Raw genomic sequence first — 17,582 nt, 5'->3', positions numbered from 1 at the left:
TTTCAAGCTGGATGCGCGAATGGTCCCACATTTTCTAAGTGCCCCATGAGTGTGTCGTATCCCCCCCGAGCAACATATATGGTATGCCAGTGTCCTCCCCCTGCCACACAAATTTAATGGCCTGCGGTCCCCCCCAGCAACAATGCTAGTGTGTCATGTGTCTAATGCTCCAACAGTGGCTGGAGTGCAGTGCAATCGCTGTCCAGCGCAGTGTGCACATCTGGATGGCGTGTCATATCCATGATGGACATCATGTAACACATTCTCTCTCATTACACGATACGGGACATTATGGTCATTTCAGCTGTAGTACCACACATGCAGGTGCGCGCATGCAAGTTGATGCAGCTGACCAGCACGTCAGAGCTGTGGACCACTCATCATGTCATGTTCTGCATGTGTCTGTGGAGTGGGGATCGCCACACAGCAGTGCACACATGCTGGCACTACAGAGTTAAAAAAAAAAAAAAATGCTTCGTCTGCAGCCAGCGTGGCCATTGAGCGGACAGCCACGTGACACGCGGTCGTAACATGAGGCTTTGAGTGGCAGCCAGCTGTGAAGGGGGTGTGTAGCTCAGATCATGTCAGATCTGGCTCACCGATGCTGTCAGATGATAACGCACACGTTGTCAGGTGAGAGTGTGAGTGACAGTGATGTGTTCAATTAAAAGAAACAGTGGCAAAATAACAAAATACAAGCAATAAGGAGCTCATTCATGTGTGATGGCTTTGCTTCATTCTACAGATACGGGGGCGTGTCCAGCTCAGACTCACTCTCTCAGCTGACACTGGCAGGATGAACACAATGTGTTAAATTACATCAAAGAACAATAAATCATTACAATGAAACAATGATCAGCATGTCATGACAGCTTGGCCACATGTCCATTGCTGTGGTATATTATGAGTTGATGACAGATATGTGTTCTGGAGTTGTGATTTGCACCAAACAGGTCATTGTGTCGCAGAAGTGCTGCAGCACTTCAGCCCTGTGTCGTCACTGTTCGCAGTTGGAGAACACATATCGTGCTATGTAGAACACCTCGCAAAACATCACTGCAAGGCACACATGTTGGCATGCTTTCCTAAGGTGGTAGGAAATAAAAATGTACAACACCTCAATGCGCACTGCAGACATGATCAGTCAGGCTGTTCCATGTGAGTATATCTGTGTGATCATATGACTGCTCAGCTGACAATCCAAATGTCACGTCCACCATGTGAGTGATGGGCCACATGACACTGTGTCCTTCGGTGCCCTCTGAAACATCACGTCCTTCGGCGCACCGCGTGCTGGACAGTTGGACACGCTGGCACTGGTTGATGTGTTCATGATCACTCATGGTTCATGTCCAGAGGAACAGGGAACACAGGGACATTAATTCTTGTCTGCTGTTTATACCAGGAATAAAATATTTTACCAGACAAAACGCAATCCATTTGATCAGTCATTTCCAACACAGACGTCACGCCATCACGCATCAATTACACATCATTAGAATAATAAGGGGAACTTTATTAATCCTGAAGGAAATTGTTGTACCAGAATGCCAAAACAGTCGGAATATTTTTTTTTTTGTTTTTTTATTTTTTCTTTATTTTAGTACAGTGAGAACAGAATCATTACCAGATTGTCTTACAATTAAACAGAACATAAATTGTTCTTATAATGTTCTGTGCTCTCTCAATGTGTCCTTAGACATTTTCATTGATTTATGTACATTTGCACATGTAATTCCTTCCACTGCTGACACCTCTAATGTGCTTGCAATGTCTTTGTGCATGCGAACACGAGCGTGCATGGAACCGTCGCCGCATTATCGTTCATGCCTGTCCGACCATGTATCCCTCCCGACAGCAGTTGGAATTTTACACCAATTCATTTTATTTTGCCCTTTTTTGGCCAGTTTCTGCATTTTGTGTGAAGGGGCCCTAAAGTTAACATTGTTTTAACATGTTTATGCGATGAGAGACCAACGCTTGAAAAAAACAGACTAATATAAAAGCAGCTTTTTGAATGTCAATGATTTTTTTATGAACAAACTCTATGAATAACTTAACTAGACTTTTCTGCTCCGATTACTGCACACAGCAAAAATTCCAAAGGCTTGCTTCAGAAAGCTTTAAGAGACAGATTTTCATGCACCTGTTTGCAGCTAAACTAAGTGGGTTGCTCTCTGGGACACCCTGAGAATTTGCGGGATAGACAAGAAGTTGCTGGACATCGCGTAACACAGCTACAGGGAGGACTACAGGGAGTGTGGGCAGAATGAAGATTGAGGACAGCAAGTCTGAGGAATGAGGACCTGCTTCAGACTGCTGTCCTGTCCATGGGGACTTATAAGGCACCTTTACACTTGCATTAATTTGATCCCCGCACTGGGCCGCAATCTTGCATGCCAATGAGTAAACTCATCAAAAACTGTGCGTGAACTGTGCACAAACAGATGTTACATCTATAATAAACATACCTTTACAGATACATTATCTAACCTATAAGAAGGAATGAAAATGCAGCTGTTTTACCAATCCATGACTATATACAATTGTATGCAAACGTTTGGGCACCCCTGACAGTTTTTATGATTGTCCTTTATAAATGATTGTCATAAATCATTGTCCGGATCAAAAAATTTCCGTTAAATATATCATATAGCAGAGGAACACACTGATATTTGAGAAGTGAAATGAAGTTTCTAGTATTTACATTAAGTGTGCAATAATTATTTAAACAAAATTAGGCAGGTGCATACATTTTGGCACCCTTGTCATTTTATTGATTTGAATACATTTACCACTAATTATTGGAGCACAAGATAAGATCATTGACCCTTGACCTGCTTGCATAGGTGAAAGGATATTTAAAGTGTCCATTTGCAAATGTTTCCCCTCTTTGCATCTCTTCTACAACCCCTGGCAAAAATTATGGAATCACCAGCCTCGGAGGATGTTCATTCAGTTGTTTAATTTTGTAGAAAAAAAGCAGATGACAGACATGACACAAAACTAAAGTCAATTCAAATGGCAACTTTCTGGCTTTAAGAAACACTATAAGAAATCAGGAAAAATAATTGTGGCAGTCAGTAACGGTTACTTTTTTAGACCAAGCAGAGGGAAAAAAATATGGACTCACTCAATTCTGAGGAATAAATTATGGAATCACCCTGTAAATTTTCATCCCCAAAACTAACACCTGCATCAAATCAGATCTGCTCGTTAGTCTGCATCTAAAAAGGAGTGATCACAACATGGGAAGGTTGTTAAAGGCAAACATACTGGTAGACCAAAGAAGACATCAAAGCGTCAAGACAGAAAACTTAAAGCAATATGTCTCAAAAATCGAAATACACAACAAAACAAATGAGGAAGGAATGGGAGGAAACTGGAGGAAACTGGAGTCAACGTCTGTGACCGAACTGTAAGAAACCGCCTAAAGGCAATGGGATTTACATACAGAAAAGCTAAACGAAAGCCATCATTAACAACTAAACAGAAAAAAACAAGGTTACAATGGGCTAAGGAAAAGCAATCGTGGACTGTGGATGACTGGATGAAAGTCATATTCAGTGATGAATCTCGAATCTGCATTGGGCAAGGTGATGATGCTGGAACTTTTGTTTGGTGCCGTTCCAATGAGATTTATAAAGATGACTGCCTGAAGAGAACATGTAAATTTCCACAGTCATTGATGATATGGGGCTGCATGTCAGGTAAAGGCACTGGGGAGATGGCTGTCATTACATCATCAATAAATGCACAAGTTTACGTTGATATTTTGGACAATTGAAAGGATGTTTGGGGATGATGAAATCATTTTTCAAGATGATAATGCATCTTGCCATAGAGCAAAAACTGCAAAAACATTCCTTGCAAAAAGACACATAGGGTCAATGTCATGGCATAGGGTCAATGTCAATGAGCAGATCTGATTTGATGCAGGTGTTAGTTTGGGGGATGAAAATTTACAGGGTGATTCCATAATTTTTTCCTCAGAATTGAGTGATTCCATATTTTTTTCCTCTGCTTGGTCTAAAAAAGTAACCGTTACTGACTGCCACAGTCTTTTTTTCTTGATTTCTTATAGTGTTTCTTAAAGCCAGAAAGTTGCCATTTGAATTGACTTTAGTTTTGTGTCATGTCTGTCATCTGCTTTTTTTCTACAAAATTAAACAACTGAATGAACATCCTCCGAGGCCGGTGATTCCATAATTTTTGCCAGGGGTTGTAATGAGTGGCAACATGGGCACCTCTAAACAACTCAAATGACCTGAAAACAAATATTGTTTAACATCATGGTTTAGGGGAAGAATACAAAAAGCTATCTCAGAGATTTCAGCTGTCAGTTTCCACTGTGAGAAACATAGTGAGGAAATGGAAGACCGCAGGCACAGAACAAGTTAAGGCCCAAAGTGGCAGGCCAAGAAAAATCTCATAAGCTGAAGGGAAGGATGGTGAGAACAGTCAGTGAACCCACAAACCTGGTCCAAAGACCAACAATATGAGCTTGCTGCAGATAGTGTCTTTGTGCATCGTTGAACTATACAGCGCACTTTGCACAAAGAGATGCTGTATGATGCTGTAAGGCAGAGAAAGCCTTGTCTGTGTACACGCCACAAACAGAGTTGCTTGAGGTATGCTATAGCACATTTGGACAAGCCTGCTTCATTTTGGAATAAAGTGCTGTGGACTGATGAAACTAAAATTGAGCTATTTGGACATAACAAGGAGTGGTGTGCATGGCAGAAAAAGAACACAGCAGTCCAAGAAAAAGCTTGCTACCTACAGTAAAATTTGGAGGTGGTTCCATCATGCTGTGGGACTGTGTGGCCAGTGCAGGTACTGGGAATCTTGTTAAAAGTTGAGGGTCACATGGATTCCAGTCAATATCAGCAGATTCAACAACCCAGTGTTTTGGGTCAAGACATCGACCCTAAACACTGCTCAAAATTGACTAAGCATTCATGCAGAGGAACAAGTACAACATTCTGGAATGGCCATCTCAGTCCCCAGACCTGAATATTATTGAAAATCTGTTGTGTGATTTTAAGTGAGCTCTCCATCCTTTGAAACCAACAAACCTGAGATGTTTTGTAAAGAAGAATGGTCCAAAATACCTTCAACCAGAATCATTGGAAGCTATAGGAAGCGTTTAGAGGCTGTTATTTCTGCAAAAGGAGGATCTGCTAAATATTGCTGTATTTTTTCTGATGGGGTGCCCAAATTTATGCATCTGCCTAATTTAGTGTCAAGAATTATTGCACACTTTAAATCATATAAACTTCATTTCACTACTCAAATATCACTGTGTTTGTCTGCTATATGATATATTTGACTGAAACTGCTGTTCCAAACAACCAATGATTTATAAAAGAAAATCATGGAAATCATCAGGGGTGCCCAAACTTTTGCATTCAACTGTATATAAATAGTTACCTTTGAGACAAGATTCCAAATGTGTTCTCCGCCACATGGTGCGCACAAGATAACCTGCAGCTGTAGATAATTTCTCTGATTCTGGAAGCGATGAGAAAAGGGTTTCATCAGCCAAGTTCTGAGAGCAAATGTCTCATTGGCTACAAAATGATTATTTTATATAATGTGGCATCAAGCGGGACAGAGCGGGAAACACTAGCATGACAAATTGCGCAGCAGTGCAGTGATCAAATTTGTGCAAGTGTCAAGATGCCTGTAGACTCTCATTCACTACATGCTACAGAATCAGGAGACAAGCATCAGCACCAGTGGGATTCTGTGCCTATATAGGTGTCAATAATACAGAGAATGTTGTGTGGGATTTTAAATAGTCAAGGTCACCAGCAATAAAGTATTTGAGAACACACCCATTTAATCCATATTTTCCTGCATATCAGTGTTTGGTAGGAAATTTGACCTTGACTGTTGATCAACTCTAACCATAATCAAATCACTTCTTCACATCGAAAGGCCCAATGTACCTGCCAAGTCTCGTCAAAATTGGATGAGGTGTGATAAAGATATTTTGCCAACAGTAATACAAACATAGTTAGAGACCACAGCGACCACAACATTGTAGTGGTTTCTCTAACAAGGGCACATACCAACAAGCTGAAGACTCTAATTTGCTGCTGTCAGTAAACAAAATAAACTCAGCAGAATAACAGATTTTCTCTGCTTTTCTCCTCATTTTCTGTTCTTGAGGATACACTATCATTTTATTTCTTTTTTGTTTGTTGTCAAGCACACAATCCTCAGGGAGTCAAACTCAGCAGGATCCTCATCTACACCTCCAATATTCCTTTACCACAAAAAAAAAAGCAGCAACAACAACAACAAAAAACAATTTAAGTCATAGAGACAATTTACCAAGACTAAATTAATATATAATATATAATATAATAATATACGTATAATTAATTATAACACATCCACACACACAGAGTTGGGAACAGGCTCGGACTGATAATCTGTGATTTTGGGCATTTGCCCGCTGGGCCGCTGCACGTTTAGACGTGCGTGGGCCGGCCGTCCCATATTTATAGAGATTATGGAAATATACAGTGTTCTCGAACTGTCAACACAAGGAAAGTCCATGATCGGTGAAGCTACAGCATTTAATCGGCGCAGCTGCAGAGCCACTTCCGGAATTTGTGTCAAAATAAAAGTTCTGTAGTGTTTCATACACAGCGCAGTCTTATTCTAGGTTTCAGTTTTGTTTCCATTTGATCACACAACGGAGACTTACATCGAGCACAATGATTTACATGACCAACATCCAATGACAATGGAGAAGCATACAGGGTGGCCAATCAGACTGCAGGAAGAGCAGGCGGCCACTCCCGCCCCTGTGAATGGATTGAGTCCTCGGCGCCTGGACGTCTCTCCACTCTTCTACTGATACAAGGTTGGAATCATTTCTTTTATCTTAATTACCTGTGCTTTACTTTTGTTAATCTTTAAATGCAACAGCTACGGACTTCAGCTCCTTAATTTGCTGCTGTGTGAATCCTAGCAGTGGTTACACATTACCCCTCTCTCTCTCTCTCTCTCTCTCACACACACACACACACACACACACACACACACACACATACACACTTTGGAGACTGTGACGTCCCCGCCGTTCTGTAGCGGGGCGGGCCCATAAACAGGGGCACCTGGGCCCGGTGTCCCTGTCTCTTATTTAAGTGGGCCCAACTAATTCATTTTGTTCTCTCCCTCTCTCTTTCTAGGACGTCTAGCTGCGCCAACCGGTAACAGAGCGCCTTTTTGCACAGCTGCACATCTTTGCACCTTTTAATTTATTGATTTAAACTACTGTAAATAAATACTTCTATTTTTCTAATCCTCTCGTTTGTGTCTCCTCCTTGTCACTGTCCTCTGAGCCACGGGCACGTGACAGAGACACAAAAACTTTTTTTCCACTTGTGTGCTTTTGCTTCCATTTTGTCAGACCCAGCGCCAGAAAAAAAAAAAATATATATATATATATTTATATATATATATATATATATATATATATCGCCCCCCCCCCAAAAAAAAGCACCGGAGGAGACGTGCGCTCCTGGAAAGCTCGTGTTTTTATGCTGCACCGTTGTAAGAGACTGACTAAGAGTGAAGAGTGATGACAGTATTTTTTTTATTATTATTTGAACGTATAGACGCTCGGTCAAGTGATCTCCTGCATACCACAGAGCCGGTGTTCTGTCGAGATGAGATGCGCCAACTTTCAACACTCTGAGCTGTGGCGTACCTTTGCATTGTCCAGTAGGAACGACGTGTCGGGCCAAAACACGGAAGACTCGTGGCAGAAACCACTGATCTCTACAAAATGGATTGGACCAATCCGATTGGTGCAGAAACCACTGATCTGTACAAAACATTAACATGTGACAGGACTGCTGATTTATAGAGCAGTTTTCTGAAGAAAAATCATTGGAAATGTTTTATTGTTGTTGTTACCTCAAAATTTCTGAATTACTGTAAAAAAAACTTTAGAACACTTGTAATTAAAATAGGTAAATAAATCAATAAATGGTTCTTTAGAAACCTTTCATCTGTATTAAAACCACCTGTTATTTCAGATTAGATAATTTCTTGTTTAACATAAGGAACCTCAGACATTTGTTTTTAGACAAATAACATGGAAGCTTGTATATTTTTGAAGTCTGGTAGATTATTTATATCTTATTTCAACCAGAAAAACAAACACTAAATAAATAAAAATGTTTATTATGAATGCAAAAGGAAATAATTTGACAATGACTGCTGTGTGATTGTAAAGTAGGATTTCTGTGACATAAACCTCATGATGTTTTATATATATATATATATATATATATATATATATATATATAGTCATTTAAACTTGTAATTTCATCAACATATGTAATTGCCTTTAATGTTATCAGGACGCCCCCTCGTGGCGCCGGGTCCGAGTTTTGTACTATGATCAAGGTGAAATGACAGTGAAAGTGTGTGTTTAGGTGTGTGTTCATGGTGTTTAGGTGTATAGTATTTGTTCATTGGGGGTTCGGTATGGACGGGTGGGTGTGTGCGTGGATTCGTCAGGCCAATAGTGGGCTGGTCCAGAGGAAAATTGCCAGGGCCATAATTTGTTCCCAGTCCGACCCTGGTTGGGAACGAACTGTCAGATTTCATAGTCTCTGAAGTTGGTTTCGAGGTGTAACAGGGCTGAGACCAACAATTATTTTATCAATTAAATATTGGCTTCTTTTTTAAAATCAATGTATCAGAAAGGGACATACTAGACACAAACTGACCTGGTAGGAGTCAATGTCCTCGCGATCAAGCGAGCGGCTGACTAACACGTCTCCTGTATCCATGTCGATTGTGAAGAGACCTCTTGGATCTTGATCTGCACCGGGGCCCGTCAGTCGGAAAAAATGGTTCAGAGCCCTCTCTGATGAAATCACCTGTAGGCACACAAAAAGTCCAGCGCCGGCACGTGTGAATTCCTGGTGTTGAAGTTTGAGTCAGTTTATTCCCTGAAGCCCCAAAAAGCTACTGATTAAAATCATTCATCATGAAAAATAAATAAATAAATTCTACTTGAATCTGCTGATACACATTTGATCAAAAGGATTATGAATGTTGCTGTAAATCCCTGAATGCTACTAATTTACAACATGATGAAACTTTAATTTGATTTCATCAGTTGGCAAATTCAAATTATCGATACCAAAACAAAATCATCTCCCTGAGCATTAAATGTTTTGCTGTAGCCCGGTTGAAACTGCCAAGAACACAAAGGCTGTGATTGGTCAATTTTCCACTTTCACTCCTTCCTCTCCCGTTATATTTTTTTAAAGTTTATGCAGTGCGTACGCTGATTGCATTTCGATCATGGATCAAACAGAGGAATGTTTGGCAGAAAATTACACAAATACGAGGTCTGTTAGAAAAGTATTGTACCTTTTTATTTTTTTCAAAAACTATATGGATTTGATTCATATGTTTTTACGTCAGTCAAGCTTGAACCTTCGTGCACATGCGTGAGTTTTTCCATGCCTGTTGGTTGCGTCATTCGCCTGTGGGCAGGCTTTGAGTGAGCACTGCTCCACCCCTCTCGTCGTTGTTTCATTACGAGGAAATGGCGGAATGATTTGGGCTTTTTTCCATCAGAATTTTTTCAGAAACTGTTAGAGACAGGCAGCTGGAAACCATCTGAAAAATTTGTCTGGCTTTCGGTGAAAATTTTATGGGCTTCACAGAGAATAAGGAGTGTTACTATAGCTTTAAGGACGACCCACAATGGCGCACGGCGCGCCGCGCTCTGAGCCGCCATCAAGAGGCAGAAACCACCACATCATTTCTAAATGGATTGCTGTGTGGAGCCGGGACCGTCGTGTGCAATTTCTCTGGTTATCACAAGAGCTGGACATCAGCCATTTTCCGTCAGATTGTACTTTTAACAAGAGATTTTGTCATGGAAAGCCACGCGGAGGCTTCGCGTGTCACGACCGATTCGCTGATGAAGCGAGACAAAGGAACACCTCCGTTTCGGAGTGTTAGAGGACAAGTTGGGACATGCCTATCTCGGCTTTCAGTGCTTACCAGTCGAGTGAATATAAGAGAAATTGTGGACAGCTGGGATAAAGGACTAGACCTTGTGGAGGACTAGAATAAATCTAGGATTTTAAACTGCCACTCTGCAGCAGATTTAGAAAGAGTAACTCGATCAAATGTAATCCTTTTAATGCACATAATGTCCGGCGTTTATTTAAGGCAGGCGTTTTTGGGGTTTTTTTCAGATGACGTTTTGACCTCGCCGTTAAATGAGGCAGGTGCTAGGGATTCCCCAAAGATCATTCGGTGCCTTCTTACTCTAACTAATCTGTTACATACATGCAACAGATTTTTGTCCATTTTCTACATATAGCGGATTTCAATTATAACAGACAAAACTCGCTGGTCCAACTGAATCTATTATATTCGAGTTTTACTGTATATACAACAAAGTGTGTCTTCCATGTTAAACTATCCTAATTACAGTTAGATACAAACCAACCACTCCGAGCAGTGGGCAGCCACAGTTTGGCCCCTAGGGGCTAATGCCAGATGTGGAGATGCTGCCTTGATTAGGGTCAGAGAAAGCATGCAATCTTAATGTGCCTGTTTTTGATGGTGGGAAGAAACACATGCAGACACAGGGAGAACATGCAAACTCCAGAAAGAAAGGAACTGGGCATGGGTGAAGTCAAAACCAGGACTTTCTTACTGTGAGGTGAGAGCTCTAACCACTGAGCACATCTTATCACCCAAATATTGTGAAATTGCCTAATAGAGTAGTGTTGTTCACCTCTGCTTCAGAGTCTACATTTTCATCCTCATCTCTTGTCTCTTTGTTTCATAAACAGGATTCCTCAAAAATTATTGAACCAAACTTCATGAAGAGTTTTGCGAGGATTTAACCTGGTTGATCTGGTTACATTTCACTGAAGACCCAGACAAAGGTCTGAACCCTGTCAATTTTAAATAATTTATTAAGTGCTCTCAGACAATGTGTTCTGGTTTGCACTCTTGAGAAGGAGACCAACTATACTGTCTTCCCATTCAGCAATGATCTGACCCACAGATATTTTGGATAGATGTACTCACATGAGACTGCCATAGCCAGCAGCATTCGCAGGTACCACGGCAACAGGAACAGGAAAGTTTAAAGCAGAAACACACAGAAAACAAAGCATATTAGATTTGCAGTGCACAGCCAGAGACTAAAAGCAGCCAAAACACCAACCTTTGCAAATACAGTGCAGATCAAATGTTGGAAAAAAAGCTGAAAGAAATAGACGGTTCCATATCACATGAATACACTATGTAGTTTTTTTAATGTGTTCTCAAAATATGCATCATACTAATGCCGTCCTTGTGGATAAATCCACTCAAATATAGCCACAATTCTCTCTCTCTCTCTCTCTCTCTATATATATATATATATGAAATTATTAAATTAATGAAGAACATAAAATCTTCCAAATAACAATAGCTAAGTATTTTAGTTGTTTTTAGCCATAGTATTTATGAACTTTGAGTTGATAAAAATATTCTTTATTGTGAACACAGTAAATAAATGTAGTTGTAATGTGTTGAATCATAGTCTTTCCTTAGTACAATTAACAGAAAAATACACAAAAACATGTTCAAAGTTCCTTCTAAATTGGATATATTTAATTTAGTTGTAGTTCTTAATTGGAAAATGCTCTGATTGTGTTGCAGCACTGTTTTCTTATCATAGTAAAATTGCAGCCATAGTAAAATTTCCATGACCCTAGGTGGCATTAGGTGCAATGTTGAGGCATCAGCACTCCACCTAAAGTTAGCATAAGTCAAGTTGTGTGCAAGGATTTATAGTGTGCTTAAAAAAATGCATACAAGTAAATATTAATACATATATGCAACATTAGCCAATTAGCTATGCCATTTCAATGCTAACATGATGCTACTGAACTAACATTAGCATGAAAACTTGCAAGCATCTCATAGCACAAAGCTTCAGTCCTGGCACTGAGCATGAAACCTCGCAAATGTGATGTCAGTAACAAGAAAACTGGATAGCGTCATTTAGCATGATGCTAACAAGTGAACATCAGCAGCAGCTACATTAACTGTGAGTAATGGGACTTATGATGTGCTTAAAAAACATACTTAGAGCTAGAATATTGCATGGTTGCATAATAGTGCCCTAAGCCATCCAAAACAACATAGCAGAAGTCCTGCTGAATCACTGAACTCTACACTACGTGGAATGGGCATAACGGCTGAGCGCACAAAGCCAGGCCGCTGCATTGTCTGCCATCTTGCTTCCCCCAAAAGGTGCAAACACCGCACAGTGGAATTGGGTCGATAGTATAGGGTCAAACTCACACATTTCTGCAGAATTAAGCCCTTTGTCAAGTTATGTAATATTCTTAAGCTCTGTTAACCCTTTATCTATGGCGATGGCGCCCACGCCATATTTTCCATGTGCGTATTGTTTTTACCGTAACTCCGCCATAGTTTGTCCAATCCAAATGATTCAAAGTGAATTGTTAAGCTAACACCAAGGGCTGTCCAATGATACATGGTGTATTATGGTAAACGTAAGCCTGTGACATTATAACACAGAGGAAAAACACGGAAGTTTCACACTAGTGCGCTGCTGATTCTCATTACCGTAGGTTCTCATGTAAGCCCTCAATCTGAAAAATTTAAACACTGACAGCAAGCCAAGAACCCGTGCTTTCCAACAGTATGCTATATGTTGCATATATTATGGTAAACTGCGTTCGGTGACTTTTGAAACAAGGGAAAAGTATGAAAAAGAGCGCAAAAGTGACAGAAAAGTACAGAGACAGACAGCAAACATAAATGTAGTAATTTTTGAGGAAAAGGCAGGGTGTTAGTGTCATTTGTGAAGGTGTGTGTGCGTGTTTGTGTGGGTGTGATGGCTCCATCAGCCACAAGCCACTGCCCGGTGCCAACAAGCAGTGGAAACCCACCTTGCCAGCGATCCTCAAAGGGGCGGCGTTCTTGCAAGGTTTGTAAGAGGTCAACCTGCTGGATGTGCAAACTTTGTAAAATTGGCCTCTGTCTTCAGCCAGACAGAAACTGTTACAAACAGTACCACACTAACAATGGCCTGATGTAGTTTAGATCTAATTTTGATTCTTGGTTATATATTTGTATATAGTTTGACACTTTATTGTTTTATTCATATTGTATAATTTTGCACAAAATAAATGATCAAATGAGTGATTTATTACACATTTTAATAATACAGATAATAATTGATATATTTACGAGGTCTCTTAGATAATAAACCGACCCTTTTATTTTTTTTTTTAACTATATGGATTTGAATGACGTGCGATTACACCAATCATGCTTGAACCCTCGTGCGCATGCGTGAGTTTTTTCACGCGTGTCGGTGACGTCATTTCCCTGTGGGCAGGCCTTGAGTGAGATGTGGTCCAGCCCTCTCGGCTGAATTCCTTTGTTTCACACGCTGCTCGAGACGGCGCGCGTTGCTTTATCAAAATTTTTTATGGACCTGTGAGGAATATCCGAGTGGACACTATTCAAGAAATTAAGCTGGTTTTCGGTGAAAAGTTTAACAGCTGATGAGAGATTATGGGGTGTTTCTGTCGGTGTACGGACTTCCCACAGACCGGGACGTCCTGCAGCGTTTCCAGGCGCCGTTGTCGGCCTGTTTTGACCTGAAAACATCCTAATTTAAGGCTTAATTCACTCAGGACGTCGTGAGATTCAGAAGAGGCCGGCATGAGGACTTTATGCGGACATTCCACTGTTTAAGGACATTTTTTAATGAAAGACGTGCGCGCAAATTCGCCGAGTCATTTCCGTGACAACTCGGCAAATCTGTGTGCGCCGCGACAGGAAAAACACCTCCGTGTTGAAAACCATTTGTAAAATTCAGGCAGCTTTTGATGGCTTTCAACAAGTGAGTAACTGAGAAATTGTTTAACAGCTTGGGCATGTTCCAACTTGCCCGTTAAGGTTTCCAACACGGAGGTGTTTTTCCTGTCGTGACCCCCCGCGGTCGGGTCCGGCCCGACATGCAACTCTGCCCGCACGTTCTTTCATTACAAAATGTCCGTTAACAATGGAATGTCCGAATAAACTCCTCATGCCGACTTCTTCTGAAAGTTCTCTGTTCTCTGATGACTTACTGGGTCAACAGAGCCTGAAATGTGGAAGTTTTCAACTTGAAACGGCGCTGCCACCTCGAAGCGCAGATCGCCGTCAGGCGCCGTGGGCCGTCCTTACGGTGACACTACCAGACCAAAATCTCTCATCAGCCGTTAAAAGTTTTACCGAAAACCAGCTGAATTTATCGAATGGTGTCCACTCAGTTGTGCCTTACAGTTTTGAAAAAATTTTGATCAAACAAAGCAGCAGTCTCTGAGCCATTCCTAAACAATGAAAAAAATCGACGAGAGGGTGGGCCACTCCTCACTCAAAGACTGCCCACAGGCGAATGACGTAACCGACAGGTGTGAAAAAAACTCTCGCATGCCCACAAGGGTTCAAGCATGTCTGATGTAATCACACATGATTCAAATCCATATGGTTTTTGAAAAAAATAATAAGGTTGGATACTTTTCTAATAGACCTTGTATATATAGTTTTGCACTTTATTTGTTGTTATTCATATTGTTTGGTTCTGCACTTTAAAATTGGTTACTTTTTGCATATTTTCGCCTTGTAAAATGTTTACTTTTGCACTGTTTCTGCGCTGTTTCTGAGTTCTAGACACACAAAATTAATTATTTTGATTGTAAACACTTACAGCTTCCTGTTAAAAATGTGAAATCCAAACTTCCTTTACATAACAATCATTTTTCACTAAAAAACTGAAAAACAATCAAGTTCGTTTTTGTGTTTTTTCTTATTTTAAATGCTAAAACTTACAAATAATGTGTATAAATAGTTAATCAGGTGTAATATAATTGAAATTCAGGTACTCTTGGAAAAGGGTACCAAAGCACACAAACATAGAACATTATTTCTTAATTTTATTGCTATAATAAAAAATTATAACCAATCGTCCATTTATAGTCTCAGTAGGTAAAGGGTTAAGGCCATTTTTGAAGACTTGTACACGTGGTGTAGTTTTTGATAGATTACTAAAGTAAATACAAACAAAAACTTGTTAAATCTATGGACATTATAAGCAACACTATTTGAATACTTTCTATGCTCGAAAGGTGTATTATCAAATCATATTATACGCTCGTGAACATGCACAAAGCCCCCCCCCACACACATAATGTTCATTTGACACACACAGTCACACACACATACACACTCAAAAACACCCCCCAAACAGTGCACATCAACCACAATCAAACGCACAAATACTTTTTAATATCATGCACACACGCTGAAAGGCACACAAGTAATTGCTCAATCAGTTAAAGTAAATTTTAGAATGTATCATAGTTTTGCAGAAGTAGGAACATTGCAACAAATCAGAATCACAGGTGATGTAAAGCTTTCAATCCATTCACACGTCAATGTACACTCTATCAAATTGAAAATTAACTATGTGACAGCTTTAGTGTCTGAAACAACAAAATACAACAAAATACAACTAGAGCAATGGCCCAATTTGAAATTAGTTGTTTGCATTTCAAAACTTTACAGCGTCTGGTTAACATATTTTGAAAATTACCTTTTTATGTATGTACAGTGCGTGTAGCAGCACATGACTTTGTAGCTATGAAAGATCTGCATCTTTACTTGGATCCAATCTAAAAAATAGTATTTGATGATGCTCTATAGAAGTTGACATTTTCAAAGAAGCTAGACCAAGTTAGAGGCAGAAAATTTCAAAATGTATATTACTGAATCTAGCCTGTCAACTGCATGGAAAACTCATTAATAAAGCAAAACTGAAAATCAAGGTTCAGGTTTGATGATGTGAATGTTGAAAGATTCAGAAAATGATGGTATCTACATTTATCTACTCAAGGATCAAGCTCTACCACAACACCAATGTACAACCAATTCCTGAGACTTTTATGGGAAAAAATATACGTTATATATATAATATAATATAAAGAGATAGTCAGCTCATTTCCCACATGTAGATGTAAAACAAAGCTAAATCTGTGAATTTTAACGTAAATATCAGCAACGAAATTGTGCGTGTGCTACAAGCGTCTTTTGCAATTGGCATTCGATGTTTTGGGGGAAGCAAGATGGCATTTTCTGTACCTCAGAGGGCTTCACGCCTCAACGGCCAATCAACATGCAGTGATCGATCGGGCCAATTCCATGTAGTGTAGAGTTCAGTGTGCTGAATCCACCTGGTGCTCACTTAGAAATTCAAGATGGCCTCCACATGTGATTTTCAAGCTTTAGTTAGCATAGCATTATATAGCATGAAAATAGCAAAATTTCAATGCTTTTTGAGGTACCTCTAAAAATTTATTTATACAAACAAAATTTTACACAGCATGTTTTCTCATCAACTGGATTCTATTCAGGAAGTCAGAGTATTACATTTCAAAACTTTGCAAAATAAGGTACCCTAATGTTAGGTAAGGTACCCTAATGAGTTTTCGCTAGACAGACGCAGTGACTAAAGGTCTGGTCACATGACACACAGCAGAAAGGAAGAAAAAAGTCACAAAGCCACAAATCGTCAAGAAAAAGTGGACGAGTGAGCCAGCACTTCTCCCATCACCGAAACGCCTGCGAGTCCAGAGTGCATAAGTCTGTCCTCACTACAACGTGTGCGCGCAAATGCACGTTGCAGCCAGAGATGCCTGCAACATGCATAAATAGTTAAAGTAGTTGATCAAACGTTCCTGCCACTGTCGTTTCTATACGAAAACGTTTTCGTCCCACACATGGACGAGTCACATTCAGCTCGTTGGATATTTAGTTGTCGATCTGCTCACATATCGTCAATGTTCGTGCAAGATGTCGGACTTGGGAGGTTCAAATGGATCATTGATGGTATGGGAACGACGCAAATGATGAGGAACCGTCAAGGCAGAAAGCAAAACGGAATACGGATGAATTGAGGTTGTCGTCAGGATTCATTCACATTTTTTCAACAGTTTGAAAATTCTGACAAAGTGCCACCTACAGAAACGAAGCTGGACGACAAGTTAAACAATATCTCCGAAAGTCCACGTAAGTCCAGATTTCTTGTTTTGTTTTGGCTTCGGTGTCCATCATTAGTGCCGTGTGACCGGGGCTTAAGATAACAAACAGACTTGGGCCTTCAAGAATTATGGTATAAATTGCTGCCAATTCACTGTTTAAAATGAGACCAAAATCACAAATTTGCCACTTTGTACAATCACTGTCATCAACATGTATATTAATGGTCAAAATTTGACCATAAACATCCTACGCAGAATGTTCAACATTTTTTTAATGACAACATGGACAGTGGAGAGAATGAAAGAAGAAAATAACAATTCATCCTTAACTGAGAAGGTGGTCACAATACTACATGCAGAATTTTATATTGAGAAGATTTGTGTTACGTCAATGTACATGTCCTTACATGTAAAAGCTATTAATCAAAAAGGATGCATGATAACATGAACCATAGTCAGTGCTGC

The 17,582-nt window shown here is 40.0% G+C and overlaps 1 protein-coding gene across 1 annotated transcript in view; it reads right to left on the bottom strand.

Annotated features, from left to right (window-relative positions):
* The window catches only part of cdh13 (cadherin 13, H-cadherin (heart)), a 1,165,005-nt gene that overhangs the window by 622,428 nt on the left and 524,995 nt on the right, over nt 1-17,582 (bottom strand). Inside the window, 2 exon segments of the mRNA XM_034177015.1 lie at nt 8,760-8,912; nt 11,098-11,103. Coding sequence (XP_034032906.1) covers nt 8,760-8,912; nt 11,098-11,103 — 159 coding nt within the window.

The sequence above is a fragment of the Thalassophryne amazonica genome, chromosome 8, assembly GCF_902500255.1.
Source record: "Thalassophryne amazonica chromosome 8, fThaAma1.1, whole genome shotgun sequence".
NCBI lineage: Eukaryota > Metazoa > Chordata > Actinopteri > Batrachoidiformes > Batrachoididae > Thalassophryne > Thalassophryne amazonica.
Note: the sequence above shows the minus strand (reverse complement) of the source record. Positions and strands in the feature narration are given on the sequence as shown.